This window comes from Capricornis sumatraensis, chromosome 4 (genome assembly GCF_032405125.1).
Source record: "Capricornis sumatraensis isolate serow.1 chromosome 4, serow.2, whole genome shotgun sequence".
Classification (NCBI taxonomy): Eukaryota; Metazoa; Chordata; class Mammalia; order Artiodactyla; family Bovidae; genus Capricornis; species Capricornis sumatraensis.
This window is the reverse complement of record NC_091072.1, coordinates 38,925,173-38,941,733: the sequence shown is the minus strand read 5'-3', so window position 1 is coordinate 38,941,733 and position 16,561 is coordinate 38,925,173. Positions and strand designations below refer to the sequence as shown.

The 16,561-nt window shown below is 45.9% G+C and overlaps 1 protein-coding gene across 2 annotated transcripts in view; it reads left to right on the top strand.

The window, feature by feature from the left end:
- The window catches only part of MCPH1 (microcephalin 1), a 227,342-nt gene that overhangs the window by 30,313 nt on the left and 180,468 nt on the right, over nt 1–16,561 (top strand). For both annotated transcript variants that reach the window (XM_068972020.1, XM_068972021.1), the window contains 2 exons: nt 1,746–2,885; nt 16,448–16,557. In XM_068972020.1, the coding sequence (XP_068828121.1) occupies nt 1,746–2,885; nt 16,448–16,557 (1,250 nt within the window). The remainder of the gene's footprint in view (nt 1–1,745; nt 2,886–16,447; nt 16,558–16,561) is intronic.

Below are 16,561 nucleotides of genomic sequence, written 5' to 3'. Positions count from 1 at the left end.
GCATGAGAAATTATATGACTTAAGCATACTTTTGGTTCCCTTGCTTTTTCTCCTAGATATTTGCTTTCTTGGCACAGAATCGATTGCTCATTAAAAAAAAAAAAAATTGTACGTGAACCAATCTGCATACAATTTAAACTATACAGTGAGCTTAAAGTACTATATTTAAACCATACAGTGGTTTAAACTATGCAGTGAGCTTAAAGTACTGTATTTAAACTATACAGTGAGCTTAAAGTACTGTACTTAAACCATACAGTGGTTTAAACTATGCAGTGAGCTTAAAGTACTGTATTTAAACTATACAGTGAGCCTAAAGTACTGTATTTAAACCATACAGTGGTTTAAACTATGCAGTGAGCTTAAAGTAGTGTGTTTAAACCATGCAGTGGTTTAAACTGTGCAGTGAGCTTACGGTACTGAGAACCAGCAGAGCCAGGAGAGAGCTGGCTCACACAGTGTGTAATGAATGAATGAACAGGTCAGGAAGTAGGTCTAGATCACAAAAACTACAGGAGATCCAAAACAAAGAGGATTTCTGATTAGAATCAGTGTTGGAAAGAATTGGTAAAATTAGAGTTTTGTATTATGGACATGGTTTTGTAAATGTGGAAGTCCTTATTTCACTCTAAATGATCATTTTTCCTGGGTGTTGTCTTTCTGGTCATATTCCATTTCTTAAAACCATGTCACCAGCCCCCATTAGGGCCGTGTAAATAGCAGTGCTCCATGGCAGGAATATATTCAAAGTTGTAAACCATTACGGACTGTTTTCTGAAAGCCGCCACAGTGACAATAACAAAGCACAACCAAGATACTAGGGTGAAACAGAGGCTTCGTTTTGTGCATGATTTAGTCTTTAATCTCTTTGTGTTGGAATTATTTGCCCACGTGTCTTCAATTATCCCCATCTTTTTTACTTCTGCCTGATGCACGTTATTTCATGTCAGTTGGAAACGAGTGACAGCTATAATGGAATTTCCTTGTTTCCTTGTGGGATTGCGCATGTTTGTGTCTCATCCTATTCTCCTGTTAGCCCTGTGGCATGGACACTGATGTCCCCATTCTGCCGGTGAGAACACCAGGGCATGGCGAAGGCAGACAGCTCGTGTGAGGGCCTGCCGTTGGGCTGACCCAGGCTTCGACCAAGGCCATCTGGCTTCAGAATCTGTACTCCTAGGCATGTCACGCTGCTTGTCAGCCTTTTGAAAAGTGAGCTGAGCTTATTCAGCTGCTATTAATATAATTAAATGTGTGCAGCGTTTCCAGCTGTGGACTTGGGGACATAGCACCGTCCACCTGTTGGGATTCCCCCTGTTCCCTGGGGGCTGCCTCCATTCTTTCCTTCTAAGTAGAGCATTAATGCTGTGGCTGAGTTAAGACCCCACTGTCGCCTCAGGTGTGGAGTCCATCGCACTGGAGCCTGGATGCGGTGGCCTCCCATCTAGAGTCCTGGCTTCCTCGAGGGTCCATGACTGGCTGTGGGTGCTCTTCCTGGAGCCAGGCACCCGGCGGGTGGATGTCTGGAGCGCGTTCCCGCCTCCTGACCCCGTCCTATCTGAGCCGCGGGGAGCCCAGTGTTCCTGCTTGGGAATGCCGGCTGGAAGGCGTCCTGACAGAGTGGAAGGAGGACCCTTTTGCACCAAGAGCTGCGCTCAGGGAGCACCATTGTATTGTTATACTGACAAGTACTTCTATATTAATTTAAACCCTTAAAAAGTGAATTCTTCATTAATGTTTTTCAGACGACTCTTTTGCTGGTGGTCTTCCCGTGTCTGCTGAAGATTTCTGTGGAGGCTCCGCAAGTGGGACTCAGGAGAGGAATCTGGGCGAGTTCATCACTGAAAGGGGAAGTGACGTGTGTGCTGCGTCGCCGGTGCTGCAGACAGGCAGCGTCAGCCCCTCAGCAGCTCCCCATCCCCTGGGTCTCTTGACTCCTCGCAGATCCACCAGCAGTCCTCCCAAGGCAGAGACCCCCCAGCAGAGTGGGGCTGCGGGTGGGATTGTCACCCCCGTCTCAAAACCATCACGGCCAGCGGCCCAGGGGCCGTCTGACGGGAAGAGGCCTTTGTCTCCTGTGTCCTCCGCTACAAAAGGCCGCCCAGGGGGTCGTGCACAACGCATGGGCTCCTCAACCAAGAGAAAAAAGACACTGGAGAACTCTTGTCCAGCCTCGGAGAAGAGACGGAAGAGGAGGCGGTCCCTCGGGCAGCGCCCTGCACCCCGACTGCGGCTGTGGAAGGCGGAGAGCAGCCTGCGGTCTGTGCAGAGGCCCGCTGTCAAGAATCTGGCCCTGGAGGAGTTCTCGTATGATGATTACTTTTCTCCTGATAATCTCAAGGAGAGGGTCTCGGAGGGGCTTCTTGGGGAGCAGCTGCCCTCCAGACCCCCTCCGCTCCACTGCCAGAGGAGCCTTTCCAAGACCGAGAGGAGCAGCCTCCTGGACAGGGCTGACCTCTCCCTCATCGGCAGAAGCCCTAGGCCCGCCATCGGCACCTGTTCCACAGCAAAGCCCGGCCCCCCCCTGGAGAGGCCTGCGCTCTCCGGGGCAGACGCGGGGCTGGGTGGCGGGACCCCCGGGCCCTGTCCCTGGGCCGAGGCCCAGGGTGGGGGCGATGCCCGCCCCGCTGGGGGTGACACTCTGCACAACCCCAGCAGACTCGCTCCCCAGACGGGACCACAGGGAGACCCCAGCCTTCTGACAGGAAGCAGGGAGGAGACGGAAGAATGGACTGACACCCAGAGCACGCAGAAAGACGGTGCTCCTCCTGGAACAGCGGAGTCCGCTGCAGCACACAGCGAGGGTGAACTGAGCGCTGCGGATGACCGTGCTGAGGAAAGATCCACGGGGGCGAGGGAGGCGCCAGCCCAAGGAAGTAGCGAAAGTACGTGAGCCCCTCTCACAGGTCTCTCCACTCAGAATGTGCAGCAGGGCGTCCAGCTGCCACATATAACAGCTTTTTCATAAGCAAAATATTTCCTTTTTCCCTTTTTTAAAAAACTTTGAAGAATGTATGTTTGATATTTACAATGGTAAATTCTTTATTCTTGAGGAATAGACAGCTTACTGCCCTATGGAGTTTCTAGGTTCCTTGCTTAAACCTGTTATTATGAGTACATTTCTCTAAGTCCTATAGGTGCTACCTTTTATGAAGAATGGCCTCGAGAGGGTGTTTGTCCTGGTTTCACTGTAGCCTGTCACTGAGCAAAGACGCACACTAGTGGAGAGCTTTTAAAATGGTCTGTTTAAAACAGGGAGGCTGTTTACTTTAAAAGGGAAATTAAGGCAGTGTAAATCATGCATCTGTTTATAACAGTGAGGCTGTTTATTTTAGAAGGGAAATTATGACAGTGTAAATCATGCATTTTGTCAAGAGAAGACATAAAAACATAAATGTGAAAGTAAGTTATCAATATTTATTTTTGAAAAAACTACCTGGTATTAGCTGTGGAGAAATTAATACTTTAAGCAAGTAGTTCATTGTAAGAGACCTTTTTAGGTTTCCTTTTATTTGCTTTAAGCATATAATTTAAATAGATTTATTCCTATCTAAACCATGGTAATTAAAACCATGGTAGCAGACTATGTCATTATAGCAAAAGTAACAACAATAGAACGGGAGAAATATCAATAACCTCAGACATGCAGATGACACTATCCTTATGGCAGAAAGTGAAGAGGAACTAAAAAGCCTCTTGATGGAAGAGGAGAGGGAGAAGTTGGCTTAAAGCTTAACATTCAGAAAACTAAGATTATGGCATCTGGTACCATCACTTCATGGGAAATAGATGGGGAAACAGTGTCAGGCTTTATTTTTGGGGGCTCCAAAATCACTGCAGATGGTAATTGCAGCCATGAAATTAAAAGACGCTTACTCCTTGGAAGAAAAGTTATGACCAACCTAAATAGCATATTAAAAAGCAGAGACATTACTTTGCCAACAAGGGTCTGTCTAGTCAAGGCTATGGTTTTTCCAGTGGTCATGTATGGATGTGAGAGTTGGACTGTGAAGAAAGCTGAGCGCTGAAGAATTGATGCTTTTGAACTGTGGTGTTGGAGAAGACTCTTGTGAGTCCCTTGGACTGCAAGGAGATCCAACCAGTCCATTCTGAAGGAGATCAGTCCTGGGTGTTCATTGCAAGGACTGATGCTGAAGCTGAAACTCCAGTACTTTGGCCACCTCATGCGAAGAGTTGACTCATTGGAAAAGACTCTGATGCTGGGAGGGATTGGGGGCAGGAGGAGAAGGGGACAACCAAGGATGAGATGGCTGGATGGCATCACCGACTTGATGCACATGAGTTCAGGTGAACTCTGGAAATTGGTGATGGACATGGAGGCCTGGCGTGCTGCAGTTCAGATGTGCTGTAGAGCTTGTGAGAACAAGTTACTGAGAGACTCAAATGTTAGTAGAAAACACGACTGAGCGACTGAACTGAAGTGAACAACAATAGAAAACCTTTTTGACTTTCTGATTATATGCACAAATAGCTTTCAGCAGTCAAAAGTGAAAACTCATGAACTTAAATCTCCATCTAAAGATTGTGTTAAAATTTCAGTGAAGCCAAGTTTATGCTTCATTATTTTGTTAAATCCTGAAATCATCTTAACCTTCATCTTTTTTCCCCCTATCTTAACGTTTTTAAAATGGAGAGGTCATAGGGATTGAAATGGACATAGTTGTTTTGTGTATTTTTCCCTTGGATTGAGACTCCTCAGGATCATCTCAGAGAATTTAGTCTGTGTATTATTAACATTTTTATATCTGAGCTTTCTCATCTATATAAAACTTTATTATATATTTATAAAATACATAAAATTTGACAACCTTTATTTTATGTTCCTTTATGGTTAGTATGTGCTTTTGAAATATTTACTTTAAAATGATGTCAAATCTAAAGTTAATAGAAAACAGTGGGTATACAGAGGTGTAGTAATTAAGAGGATCCTGTTTTTGAACCTTACGTTCTCTTTCTTGGTTTCCATCTCAGCTTTTGAATAATACTTAATGATGTGCAAACATAATCAAGTAAAAGTAAAAATCTGCTTTCAGGTGGTGTGAAGCACCCTGCGGTCCCAACACTGAGCAGTGATCGCCCTCCTCTGGGACTCGCCCCACATCCAGGGCCCTGTGGGGTCGTGGGGTGTGGGGAGGACCCCAGAATAGCTCAGTCTGACTCAGAAATGGGTCAGATATTCTCAGTGCACTAATGTCAGGACATCTGGATGCCCCCTGTTTTATGTCACTTCAGTAGACAGAAGGTCACTGAATTTAGGGCAGGAAAAGAGCTAACTATATGGTAACCTAACCCTATCTCTTTGTTTTGTTATATAAAATCAGGACCCACCGATGTTTTAGGAGGTCCATAGTCAGCCCACCTGGCGTTTCCCCTCTGGGAACCCAGCACAGGTAACTGCTCTTTGCCTGTAGCCATCTGAGACGGTCGAGAGATGCTGAAACCGTGGAGCAGCAAAGCCCAAGCTATACATCAAGCTGTGCCTCTCCAAATCCTGATGTTGAAATAAAAGTATTTTTTCAATTTATGCTTTCTGTTTACTTTTACTCATTGCCCTTGGTAGTATCTAAGATGTGCTGTAGAGCTTGTGAGAACAAGTTACTGAGAGACTCAAATGTTAGTAGAAAAGTGCGTGGAGGGAGAAACCTGATTCATGCGATCAGTCCTGTCTGACTCTCCATGACCCCATGGACTGCAGCACACCAGGTTTCCCTGTCATTTCTATTTCCCAGGGTTTGCTCAACCTCAGGTCCTTCGAGTCGGTGATGCCATCCAACCGTCTCATCCTCTGTTGCCCACTCCTCCTGCTCTCTGTCTTTCCCAGCATCAGGGTCTTTTCCAGTGAGCCAGCTCTTTGCATCAGGTGGGCAAAGTATTGGAGCTTCAGCATCAGTCCTTCCAATGATTATTCAGGACTGATTTCCTTTAGGATTGACTGGTTTGATCTCCTTGCTCTCCAAGGGATTCTCAAGAGTTTTCTCCAGCAACACAATTTGAAAGCATCAATTCTTCAGCTCTTAGCCTTCTTTAGGGTCCAACTCTCACATCTATACATGACTACTGGAAGAAACATAGCTTTGACTAGATGGACTTTTGTTGGCAAAGTGATGTCTCTGCTTTTTAATACACTGTTTAGATTGGTCATAGCTTTTCTTCCAAGGAGCAAGCATCTTTTAATTTCAGTCGCCATCTGCAGTGATTTTTGAGCCCAAGGAAATAAAAGTCGTTCACTGTTACCGTTGTTTCCCCATCTATTTGTCTTTAAATGATGGTACCAGATGCCATGATCTTAGTTTTTTGAATGTTGAGTTTTAAGCCAGCTTTTTCACTGTCCTCTTTCACCTTCATCAAGAGGCTCTTTAGTTCCTCTTTGCTTTCTGCTGTTAGGGTGGTGTCATCTGCGTATCTCAGGTTGTTGATATTTCTCCTGGCAGTCCTGATCCAGTTTGTGATTTATCCAGCCCAGCATTTCACATGAGGTACTCTGCATATAAGTTAAATAAGCAAGGTGACAATATATGGCCTTGACATACTCCTTTCCCAATTTGGAACCAGTCTGTCTTTCCGTGTCTGGTTCGAACTGTTGCTTCTAGACCTGCATACAGGTTTCTCAGGAGGCAGGTAAGGTGGTCTGATAGTTCCATCTCTTAAGAAATTTCCAGTTTGTTGTGATCCACACAGTCAAAGGCTTTGGCGTAGTCAGTAAAGCAGATGTTTTTCTAGAGTTCTCTTTTTTTTTTCCTGTGATTCAACAGATGTTGGCAGTTTCATCTGTGGTTCCTCTGCCTTCTCTAAATCCAGCTTGCACATATGGAAGTTCTCAGTTCATGTACTGTTGAAGCCTAGCTTGAAGGATTTAGAGCATTACCTTGCTAGCTTGTGAAATGAGCACAATTGTGTGGTAGTTTCAACATTCTTTGGCATTACCCTTTGGGATTAGAATGAAAACTGACCTTTTGCAGTCATGTGGCCACTGCTGAGTTTTCCAAATTTGCTGGCATGTTGAGTGCAGCTCTCTAATAGCATCTGTTAGGATTTGAAGTAGCTCAGCTGGGATTCCATCACCTCCACTGGCTCATTCATAGTAACGCTTCCTATGGCCCACTTGACTTTGCGGTCCATGATGTCTGACTCTAGGTGAATGATCACAGCTTCGTGGTTATCTGGGCCCATAGGACCTTTTTTGTACAGTTCTGTGTATTCTTGCCACTTCTTAGTATCTCCTGCTTCTGTTAGGTCCATACCGTTTCTGTCCTTTATTGTGCCCATCTTTGCATGAAACGTTCCCTATTAACCAGTAGTTTCTTCTTTCTAAACTTTTTTAGTTTCATAAACTAAACAAGCACATGCTCAGTGTAAGACAAATCGCTAAAAAAGAGTAAAACCGTCCTGACCTCACCTCCTTCTGTTGGTTCATTTAACAGCTATTTCCATGCAGCTGTTGTGTCCCATGATCCCCTCTGATTCCCAGGAAGATGGGAGAGAAGCGGGCAGTGACTCCTATCTTCCCCCACCCCACACATGCAGAGGCCGTGTCCTGATGAGGATGGGCAGCACAGGAATGTCAGCGTCACATCAGGTGGCAAGAAGCATGAGTAGAAGTGTTCTGGTTAGGGAAGGCAGCCAGGGAGGGCTTCTTGGAGGTGGTGACCTCAGCCCTCAGGCCTGGGCACAGGAGAAGAGGTGCCTTGTGGCTGGGGGCTGTGTTTCAGCCTGTGGAAATGGCGAGTGTGAATGTCCTGAGGTCGAAAATGCTCGCAGGAGCTGCAGTGGGCTCACCGCAGCAGCAGCTACTCTGGGCTGAGAGCGACTGGGAGGAAGTGCTGTCAGGCAGGGGCCAGCCTGGGTTGCTTTGCTTTTGTTTCCAGGTGTGACGAGAAGCCAGTTGTGACTGATGTTTTGGATGTAACCCTGGCTGCTCGTGCACAGGCTGCAGTCAGTGTCTGGTAGAGACAGGCTGCCAGCAGTGGTGCGTTTCCTTCAGACGGTCCGTGGGTGTGTTTGCACAAGGGCCTTAAATTCAAGACGTTTAGAGAGTTTTTACTGCATGCATAGGACTATGGTGTCCTGGTGTCTTAATGTCGTTTTTTGTTTTTGAAACGTCAGTCATTTCCGTTGGTGTCAATGGAGCGGCAAAGCTGCCTCATCTCTACATGTATTTCAGGAGTCAATGAAGTTTTCCAGTAACAAGTCAGAATATTTTAGTCTAAAATATTTTAAACTTTGTGGGTCAGGGTGCAAAATCAAGGTATGTAGGTATAGTGAGAAAACCATTTTCACAAATTTTTTATTCACAAAACTCACAAGTTCAGTAAAGTCTTTTGTAATACAATTCTAATGAGGATAGAATTCTCCTTTTGGGGAGAGATAACTTAATAGGGGTTCAGATTGAAAGCTCTTGTCACCAAAATTGATGTGCAGTTCAGTTCAGTTGCTCAGTCATGTCCGAGTCTTTGCAACCCCATGAATCGCAGCACGCCAGGCCTCCCTGTCCATCACCATCACCCGGAGTTCACCCAGACTCCCATCCGTCGAGTCCGTGATGCCATCCAGCCATCTCATCCTGGGTCGTCCCCTTCTCCTCCTGCCCCCAATCCCTCCCAGCATCAAAGTCTTTTCCAATGAGTCAACTCTTCGCATGAGGTGTCCGAAGTACTGGAGTTTCAGCTTTAGCAGCGTTCCTTCCAAAGAAATCCCAGGGCTGATCTCCTTCAGAATGGACTGGTTGGATCTCCTTGCAGTCCAAGGGACTCTCAAGAGTCTTCTCCAATACCACAGTTCAAAAGCATCAATTCTTCGGCACTCAGCCTTCTTCACAGTCCAACTCACATCCATACATGACCACAGGAAAAACCATAGCCTTGACTAGACGGACCTTATTCAGCAAAGTAATGTCTCTGCTTTTGAATATGCTATCTAGGTTGGTCATAACTTTCCTTCCAAGGAGGAAGCATCTTTTAATTTCACAGCTGCAGTCACCATCTGCAGTGATTTCGGAACCCAAAAAAATAAAGTCTGACACTGTTTCCACTGTTTCCCCATCTATTTCCCATGAAGTGATGGGACCAGATGCCATGATCTTCGTTTTCTGAATGTTCAGCTTTAAGCCAACTTTTTCACTCTCCTCTTTCACTTTCATCGAGGCTTTTTAACTCCTCTTCACTTTCTGCTATAAGGGTGGTGTCATCTGCATATCTGAGGTTATTGATATTTCTCCCGGCAATCTTAATTCCAGCTTGTGTTTCTTCCAGTCCAGCGTTTCTCATGATGTACTCTGCATAGAAGTTAAATAAGCAGGGTGACAATATACAGCCTTGACGTACTCCTTTTCCTATTTGGAACCAGTTTGTTGTTCCATGTCCAGTTCTAACTGTTGCTTCCTGACCTGCATACAGATTTCTCAAGAGGCAGGTCAGGTGGTCTGGTATTCCCATCTCTTTCAGAATTTTCCACAGTTTATTGTGATCCACACAGTCAAAGGCTTTGGCATAGTCAATAAAGCAGAAATTGATGTTTTTCTGGAACTCTTTTGCTTTTTCCATGATCCAGCAGATGTTGACAATTTGATCTCTGGTTCCTCTGCCTTTGCTAAAACCAGCTTGAACATCAGGGAGTTCACGGTTCACGTATTGCTGAAGCCTGGCTTGGAGAATTTTGACCATTACTTTACTAGCATGTGAGATGAGTGCAATTGTGCGGTAGTTTGAGCATTCTTTGGCATTGCCTTTCTTTGGGATTGGAATGAAAACTGACCTTTTCCAGTCCTGTGGCCGCTGCTGAGTTTTCCAAATTTGCTGGCATATTGAGTGCAGCACTTTCACAGCATCATCTTTAAGGATTTGAAACAGTTCAATTGGAATTCCATCACCTCCACTAGCTTTGTTCATAGTGATGCTTTCTAAGGCCCACTTGACTTCACATTCCAAGATGTCTGGCTCTAGATTAGTGATCACATCATGATTATCTGGGTCGTAAAGATCTTTTTTGTACAGTTCTGTGTATTCTTGCCACCTCTTCTAATGCCACGTAGTAAGATTTTGGGGACTTCACCTAATGCCGTTTCACACGGATGGGGACTACCAGATCCTGCTACCAGTCCCTGAGCAGATGTCTTCCTGAAGCGCGTGCTTGCCTAGGAAAGCTCTCTGGGATCCCCTGAGAGTGTCCCCCATGTGTTCTTTGTAGCGGGCTCTCCCAGTGCAGATGAAGCACCTCAGTTTTGCAGTCACGTGGGTTTTGAGCAAATGTGTGCTTTGCCCTTTCCTCAAGGTCTGTAAGTCGTTGCTGAAACTGTAGCTGGCTTGTGGGAAATAGATTATGTTAAATTTTCATGAGAATTGAGGTCCCACGGTTTTAACTTCCGGCACCGCAGGACAGGAAGTGTATAAAGCTGCTTGTTGTTACTTAATGTGTGGAAATGGCTTTCGCTCCCCTTCCCCGCTTGGGACTTCTGACCACAGCTCTTCAGGCAGCCACCTGAGTAGGTCTTCATGGTCAAGCAGATAAATCTGACTCCTCCTGAACTACTGCACAGCCGGGCCATTGCAGGTTCCTCACTAACAAAGGTCGCTGAAGGGCTTCCTTCCACTGGTGCCGCATGGCCATGGGCAAGAGCAGAAGGAGATCCTTCCCGTGCCCGCACCCTCCCCCGGTCCCTTGGTCTGATCGAGGCTTGTCTGTGGTTGATGGAGTTGCGTTTCAGCACAGACATGGCTTATCTAAACTGTTCGGTTCTGTCCAGTTATTAGGTTCTTCTTTTTCATAAATAATAGTCGCCTGTAGAAGTTGATGAAGGCTTCTTAGCACATTTCTATGACCCGAGCTCCATCTACCAGCTCTTGTTGAAGGCAAGTCTCCAGACACACAGATATATATTAAACATTTTGGCACACAAATGGGGGACTGTCCACAGATCAGATCAGTGTGCTGAAGTCTCAGGCATTGTCCTTTAAGTTAACTGTAGTGGTGGTGATGGTGGTTTAGTCGCTAAGTTGTGTCCCCATGGACTTGCGACCCCATGGACTGTAGCACTGCAGGCTCCTCTGCACCTGATCTGAAAGCTTTACAAGAGGCAGACAGGATTCTCAGGGCTCCTTTCTGGATACTGGTCAGCATCAGGCTGCTAGAAAGCCCTCAGCCCTGTAGTTTCTCATACAGCCATTGGGGACCAAGTCTTGGATATGACCTCCAAGTACCAGCTTTGGCAGCTGCCCTATTCATACAGGGGTAGGAGGGTCCTGTGATATTTTAGCCCATCCCTGAATTTAACTGAGAGACATCTGACATCCTTTACTCTGACTGATAAGCTGGTGATATCACCAGTTACAGCTCATTTCTTTAATCCATTTTGCCAGTTGCCAAAACATTTAGTGTTTGGGAGGAAGGTTTACAGGAGTTGTCTCTAAGGTGTCATGTTTAGCCTGAGTGCTTCCCCATATCCTCTCCTTTGGAACCTGCCAGAGGAGTTAAGCGGTCCTGGCAGCTTGATGTAGGTTACTCAGCCTTAGCAGGAAGGCTGACTACAAGGAAGGTGTTAGAACCTGTTGATTATTTGACCTCATTTGTTTCCTAATTAATCATATGTGTACTCTGCACCTGCTATATTCAACACGTGAGCACTAGCAGGGTAACAATGATGTGAAGCTCTGTCCCTTTCCTTCAAGCTTAGACGTGCAGGGAACATGTGGTCACGTTAATCTACATATGAGGATCAGAGATTTCAAAAGATGGAGAGGTGACTCCCGATGGGAGAGGTTATGTGGTATTAAAGCTGATCTGCATGTTTAAAATCCATGTGTTAATTATCTGTACAATGATTATGAAGGAAATGATGCCACATCATCTTTTGAAGATTATGATTATATTTTAGTTTGGCTTTCTTCTTGGTTAACAAAATGAACTTGATGTTTTGGCAGCTGTTTGTGTGTGTGTGTGAATTGTCAGCTGAGTCTTGCTTGCGTAGAACCTGCGAACTTGCACATACCCCAATTCCCAGAAGTATATATAGAAAGGACTTTCTTCCCACAGTCTCAAAATTCTGCATTCTACATCGCTCTTAAGTAATCCATTATTCAGATTTTAGGAGCTCAGAAGAAATTTCCCATTGGGACAGTGTTAAAATGTCATAGTATATGCCTTTGTCATTGAAATTATAGACCCTTAAATCAACCCTCTCAAACCTTTTTGGTCTTTGACCTTGCAGAGTGTCTTGTTCTGGTAAATAGTAGTTGCTTAAATATATTATTAGCAGTAGTGTTATTAGTCTTAATTCTGTGTCTTGGCAGTAGGAAGGTGGGGTGTGCAGGAGAATGGATGTGGAGAGTAAGAGTTTGTTCTGTGTTGCTCTGCCCTGGGCAGGACCTTGCTGTGGACCATCTCTGAAGAAATTTAATGTTTCTTCTCAACCGTGTGTTAAGCTGCCTGCCCGTGGTTCTGACCCAGAGAGATCGCCCCTCAGTATTGAAATAGTTCTTAATCCTGCTTATCTCCACTAGGTGAGGGGAGGCAGTGGTTTAACTGATGCCCTCTGAGAGGCAGCTGGGGTCACTTTCTCATCTTGATGTATCAGTACTTGATGATATTAATAACCCAGACAGATTTTTAATTGGCGAAAGTTCAGGCATAACTTAATGATAAACATTCTGGGGCTATGAATTTTTTCCCTTTGTATTTGGTCTTTTTTCCCTTTGAAATGGAGACCGTGAATCACTTGTATAATGAAGAATGAACATGAAGAGAGAAGAGAGTCTAGGATTTATGACTTTGGTCCTGGATGGTTGATAACACTCATCATACAGGGGCGTGCTGGAGGAAGAGCAGATAGAGGGTGGACGTGGCAGGCCAGCTGAAGGTTCCCGGAGGCATTCACAGTAGACGTCCACTAGGTGCTGAGTTTATCCAGCTGCATCTCAGCTGGGAGTCTCCGTAAGAGGCATCAAATTAGGAACTGCAGTGATGGATGACTTTCTGAGCTGTGGTGAGATCACCTTTGAGGTGATGACAGCCCACTCGAGGAGCAGACAGCAAGGGTCTCCAGGAGGTGGGGGAGCCAGGACGCTAGGGGTCGGCGTCTGCTCACTGAACTGCGGCAAGGAATGGGATCGACCTGTTCTCTCCTTTCTTGGCCCTTTCAGCTACTTGCAGTTCACTGATGACATCCTTAAAGAAGACATGAGTCAATGACTGTAGCTCTTTGTGAGCTGATATTTTAACATAGCTACATAAATCATTTGCTGATATCAGTCTATGACTGCATGATTGTGAAAACACGTCATTAGCAGTGTTTGTCTTAGGTGTTAAGCGACAGTGCGTAGCCTGGACCTTTATGTCTACGAAACGCTTTGTTGTTATTTAGTCACTAAGTCATATCTGACTCTGTGACCCCAGGGACTGTAGCCCGCCAGGCTCCCCTGCCAATAGGATTCTCCAGGCAAGAACTAGAGTGGGTTGCCATTTCTTTCTCCCGGGGACCTTCCCGACCCAGGGGTTGAACCCGTTTCCTGCACTGGCAGGCAGAAGTCTTTACCACTGAGCCACCTGGGAAGCCGACAGAATGCTTTACAACCTCTTTTCCTGTTCTCAGCTAGAATTGAGGCAAAATGAATGAAAGTAAGAAGCTTGGCATAGCCAGATCTTAGCACACGCTACTCTGTACAGAATACCCTCTCACACGGTCGCTAACCCATTCGCTCCAAGTAAGGTGTCTAGACGCTGAAACCTTCACCAGGGTTGGGCAGTCACCCGGGGCTGTAAAAGGACTAGCAGGACAGGGCAAAAATCCAAGACTGCCGGGGGCGTGATGGGGTCCACATGTGACTGGTTTGAGCCTCCAAAGGAGTCCAGTATTAGGGTCCGTAGGTGGTTTAGCTATCCCACAGTCTGGTTTGTTAGCCCAAGTTAGTTCGCTCAGATTGCCCTTGGGGCATTCAGGCCAGATCCTTATTCTAACCACTGCAGCCCGCGCCACCGCTGGGCTCGTAATCTGTGGGGTTTAATTATTTATTTATTTTTCCTCCCTGTTATGTTGCCCTCTGTGCTTCCAAGGCTCGCCACAGACTTGGCAGTGAGAGTGTTTCCTGGTGTTTGAAAACTTCTCTCTTTTTAAGACTCCCTTCCTGGGACGGAGCTCCGTCCCTCCCTCTTTTGTCTCTTTTTTTGTCCTTTATATTTTTTCCTATCTCCTTTCGAAGACAGTGGGCTGCTTTTCTGGGTGCTTGATGTCCTCTGCCGGCATTCAGAAGCTGTTTTGTGGAGTTTGCTCAGCGTTGAAATGTTCTTTTGATGAATTTGTGGGGGAGAAAGTGGTCTCCCCGTCCTATTCCTCCACCATCTTAGGACCGCCAGTAGGTGGTTTAGAACCTGGCCTTAGAGCATCTAGGGGCCCAAGTTGCAAATGACTAGTTTGAATTCAACAAAATGCTTAACCATTGTTCTGCATTTTGTTGCCACTGAGCTAAACCCTCAGTTTTGAAGGAAGAGTTGAACGTTGCCAGTCAGACCCACCAAACTTTATTATATCCGTTTTATCAGAGTGTCCTATTTTATTGGAAGTACTTGCACAGCAGTCACTCTCACGTTACATGACTTTTAATTCCCGATGGCTCTTAAATCCTTTAATCCTTATGTTGTGTTCATTTCTCTATGTCTACATTGTTGCAAGCTCCCTAAGAAAGAAGAAAGTGTTAGTCACTCAGTGGTGTCTGAGCCTTTGTGACCCCGTGGACTGTAGCCTACCAGGTTCCTCCGTCCATGGGATTTTCCAGGCAAGAATACTGGAGTTGCCATTTCCTTCTAAGGATGGGGCAATATCTGTGTGTCTAAAAGTTATGACCAATCTAGATAGTATATTCAAAAGCAGAGACATTACTTTGCCGACCAAGTTCCGTCTAGTCAAGGCTATGGTTTTTCCTGTGGTCATGTATGGATGTGAGAGTTGGACTGTGAAGAAGGCTGAGCACCAAAGAATTTGATGCTTTTGAACTGTGGTGTTGGAGAAGACTCTTGAGAGTCCCTTGGACTGCCAGGAGATCCAACCAGTCCATTCTGAAGGAGATCAGCCCTAGGATTTCTTTGGAAGGAATGATGCTAAAGCTGAAGCTCCAGTACTTCAGACACCTCATGCGGAGAGTTGACTCATTGCAAAAGACTCTGATGCTGGGAGGGATTGAGGGCAGGAGGAGAAGGGGACGACTGAGGATGAGATGGCTGGATGGCATCACGGACTCGATGGACGTGAGTCTGAGTGAACTCCGGGTGATGGTGATGGACAGGGAGGCCTGGCGTGCTGCGATTCATGGGGTCGCAAAGAGTTGGACACAACTGAGCGACTGAACTGAACTGAAACATCTTCAATGGGCAGCTCCTGAGTGTAGACACCTTGTTGACAAGCATGTTGGCATCCAAGGGCGATGGCGTTTTAGGGACACTGTGGCTGGGCCCCGAGTGTCACCCGAGGCTGCCATGTGCCCTCTGTGAAGCTGTGTGCATTGCAGCTTGTCTGAGGAGTGCTTCAGAATGCCGGGAACGTCACACAGCAGGCAGGCTCTTTGGGGCAGAAAGAGTGAAATCAAGGAGCATGATCCGAAGCTGCAGCTGTAGGTGAATCATTTCAGTTAAATAACTCACACTCCACTTTTGGTTACTTAGCGTTTCTACACCATTTAGCATCTGACGAAGCCTCATTTGACATGTTCTATTTGGCTTGTGTGTCTTCAGGACAAGAGTTTGGTCTGAGATGTAAGTTTGTGGGACATAAAATCACCATCTCTCATTTATATAGATTGTAACCTGAAACTTTGTACCAAAGGCTGTTTTCTAGAGTAACTCAGACTTGCCCCAGAGCTAAGATTTATTTCCTCTAATACAGAACTGCCCTCTCGGAGAAGCTGATTTTTGATCATTAGATCAAAACTGAAGAATCGGAGTTTGAATAATACATAAAGTTTAGGCATCTTTTTTTTTTTAAAAATTGTTTATTTGACTGTGCGGGGTCTCAGCTGTGGCATGAGAACGCTTAGTTGCAGCACGTGGGATCCAGTTGCCTGCGAGGGGTGGTGCGCGGGCCCCCCCACGCTGGGAGCTGGGCATCTTAGCCACCAGGCCAGCAGGAGAGCCTCTGTGGGCGTCAGGGTGTTCATCAGGCCTTCAGTTGGACCGGCGGGGTTCTGTGGGACTAGTGCATTGTCACGTGACAGGCACGGTTGTTTCTGACCCTTGAGTTGTGAATTCCTTGGGATATTGGAGGATAATCAATGGAATGTTATAACTAGACCTCAAAGAGCAAGCAGTACGTAATGTTTATTGTCAAAGACTGTACTTTCTTGTTGCCAGAATAAGTGAATTAATTAAAAAAAATTTATTCGGCTTAAGTTGCATTAGTATTTCAGGCCATGTAAACTTGTAGCTAATCTTCAGTCCGCTTGGGTTTTAGGTGTGAAAAGTGGACCAACAGGGCACGGTGTTGTGGCCGGCTCACGGAAAGGCTGCCAGGACCTCCTCAGACTGCGGGAGGAATCCAGGAAGAAGGGGAGAGGCCAGAAGGTCA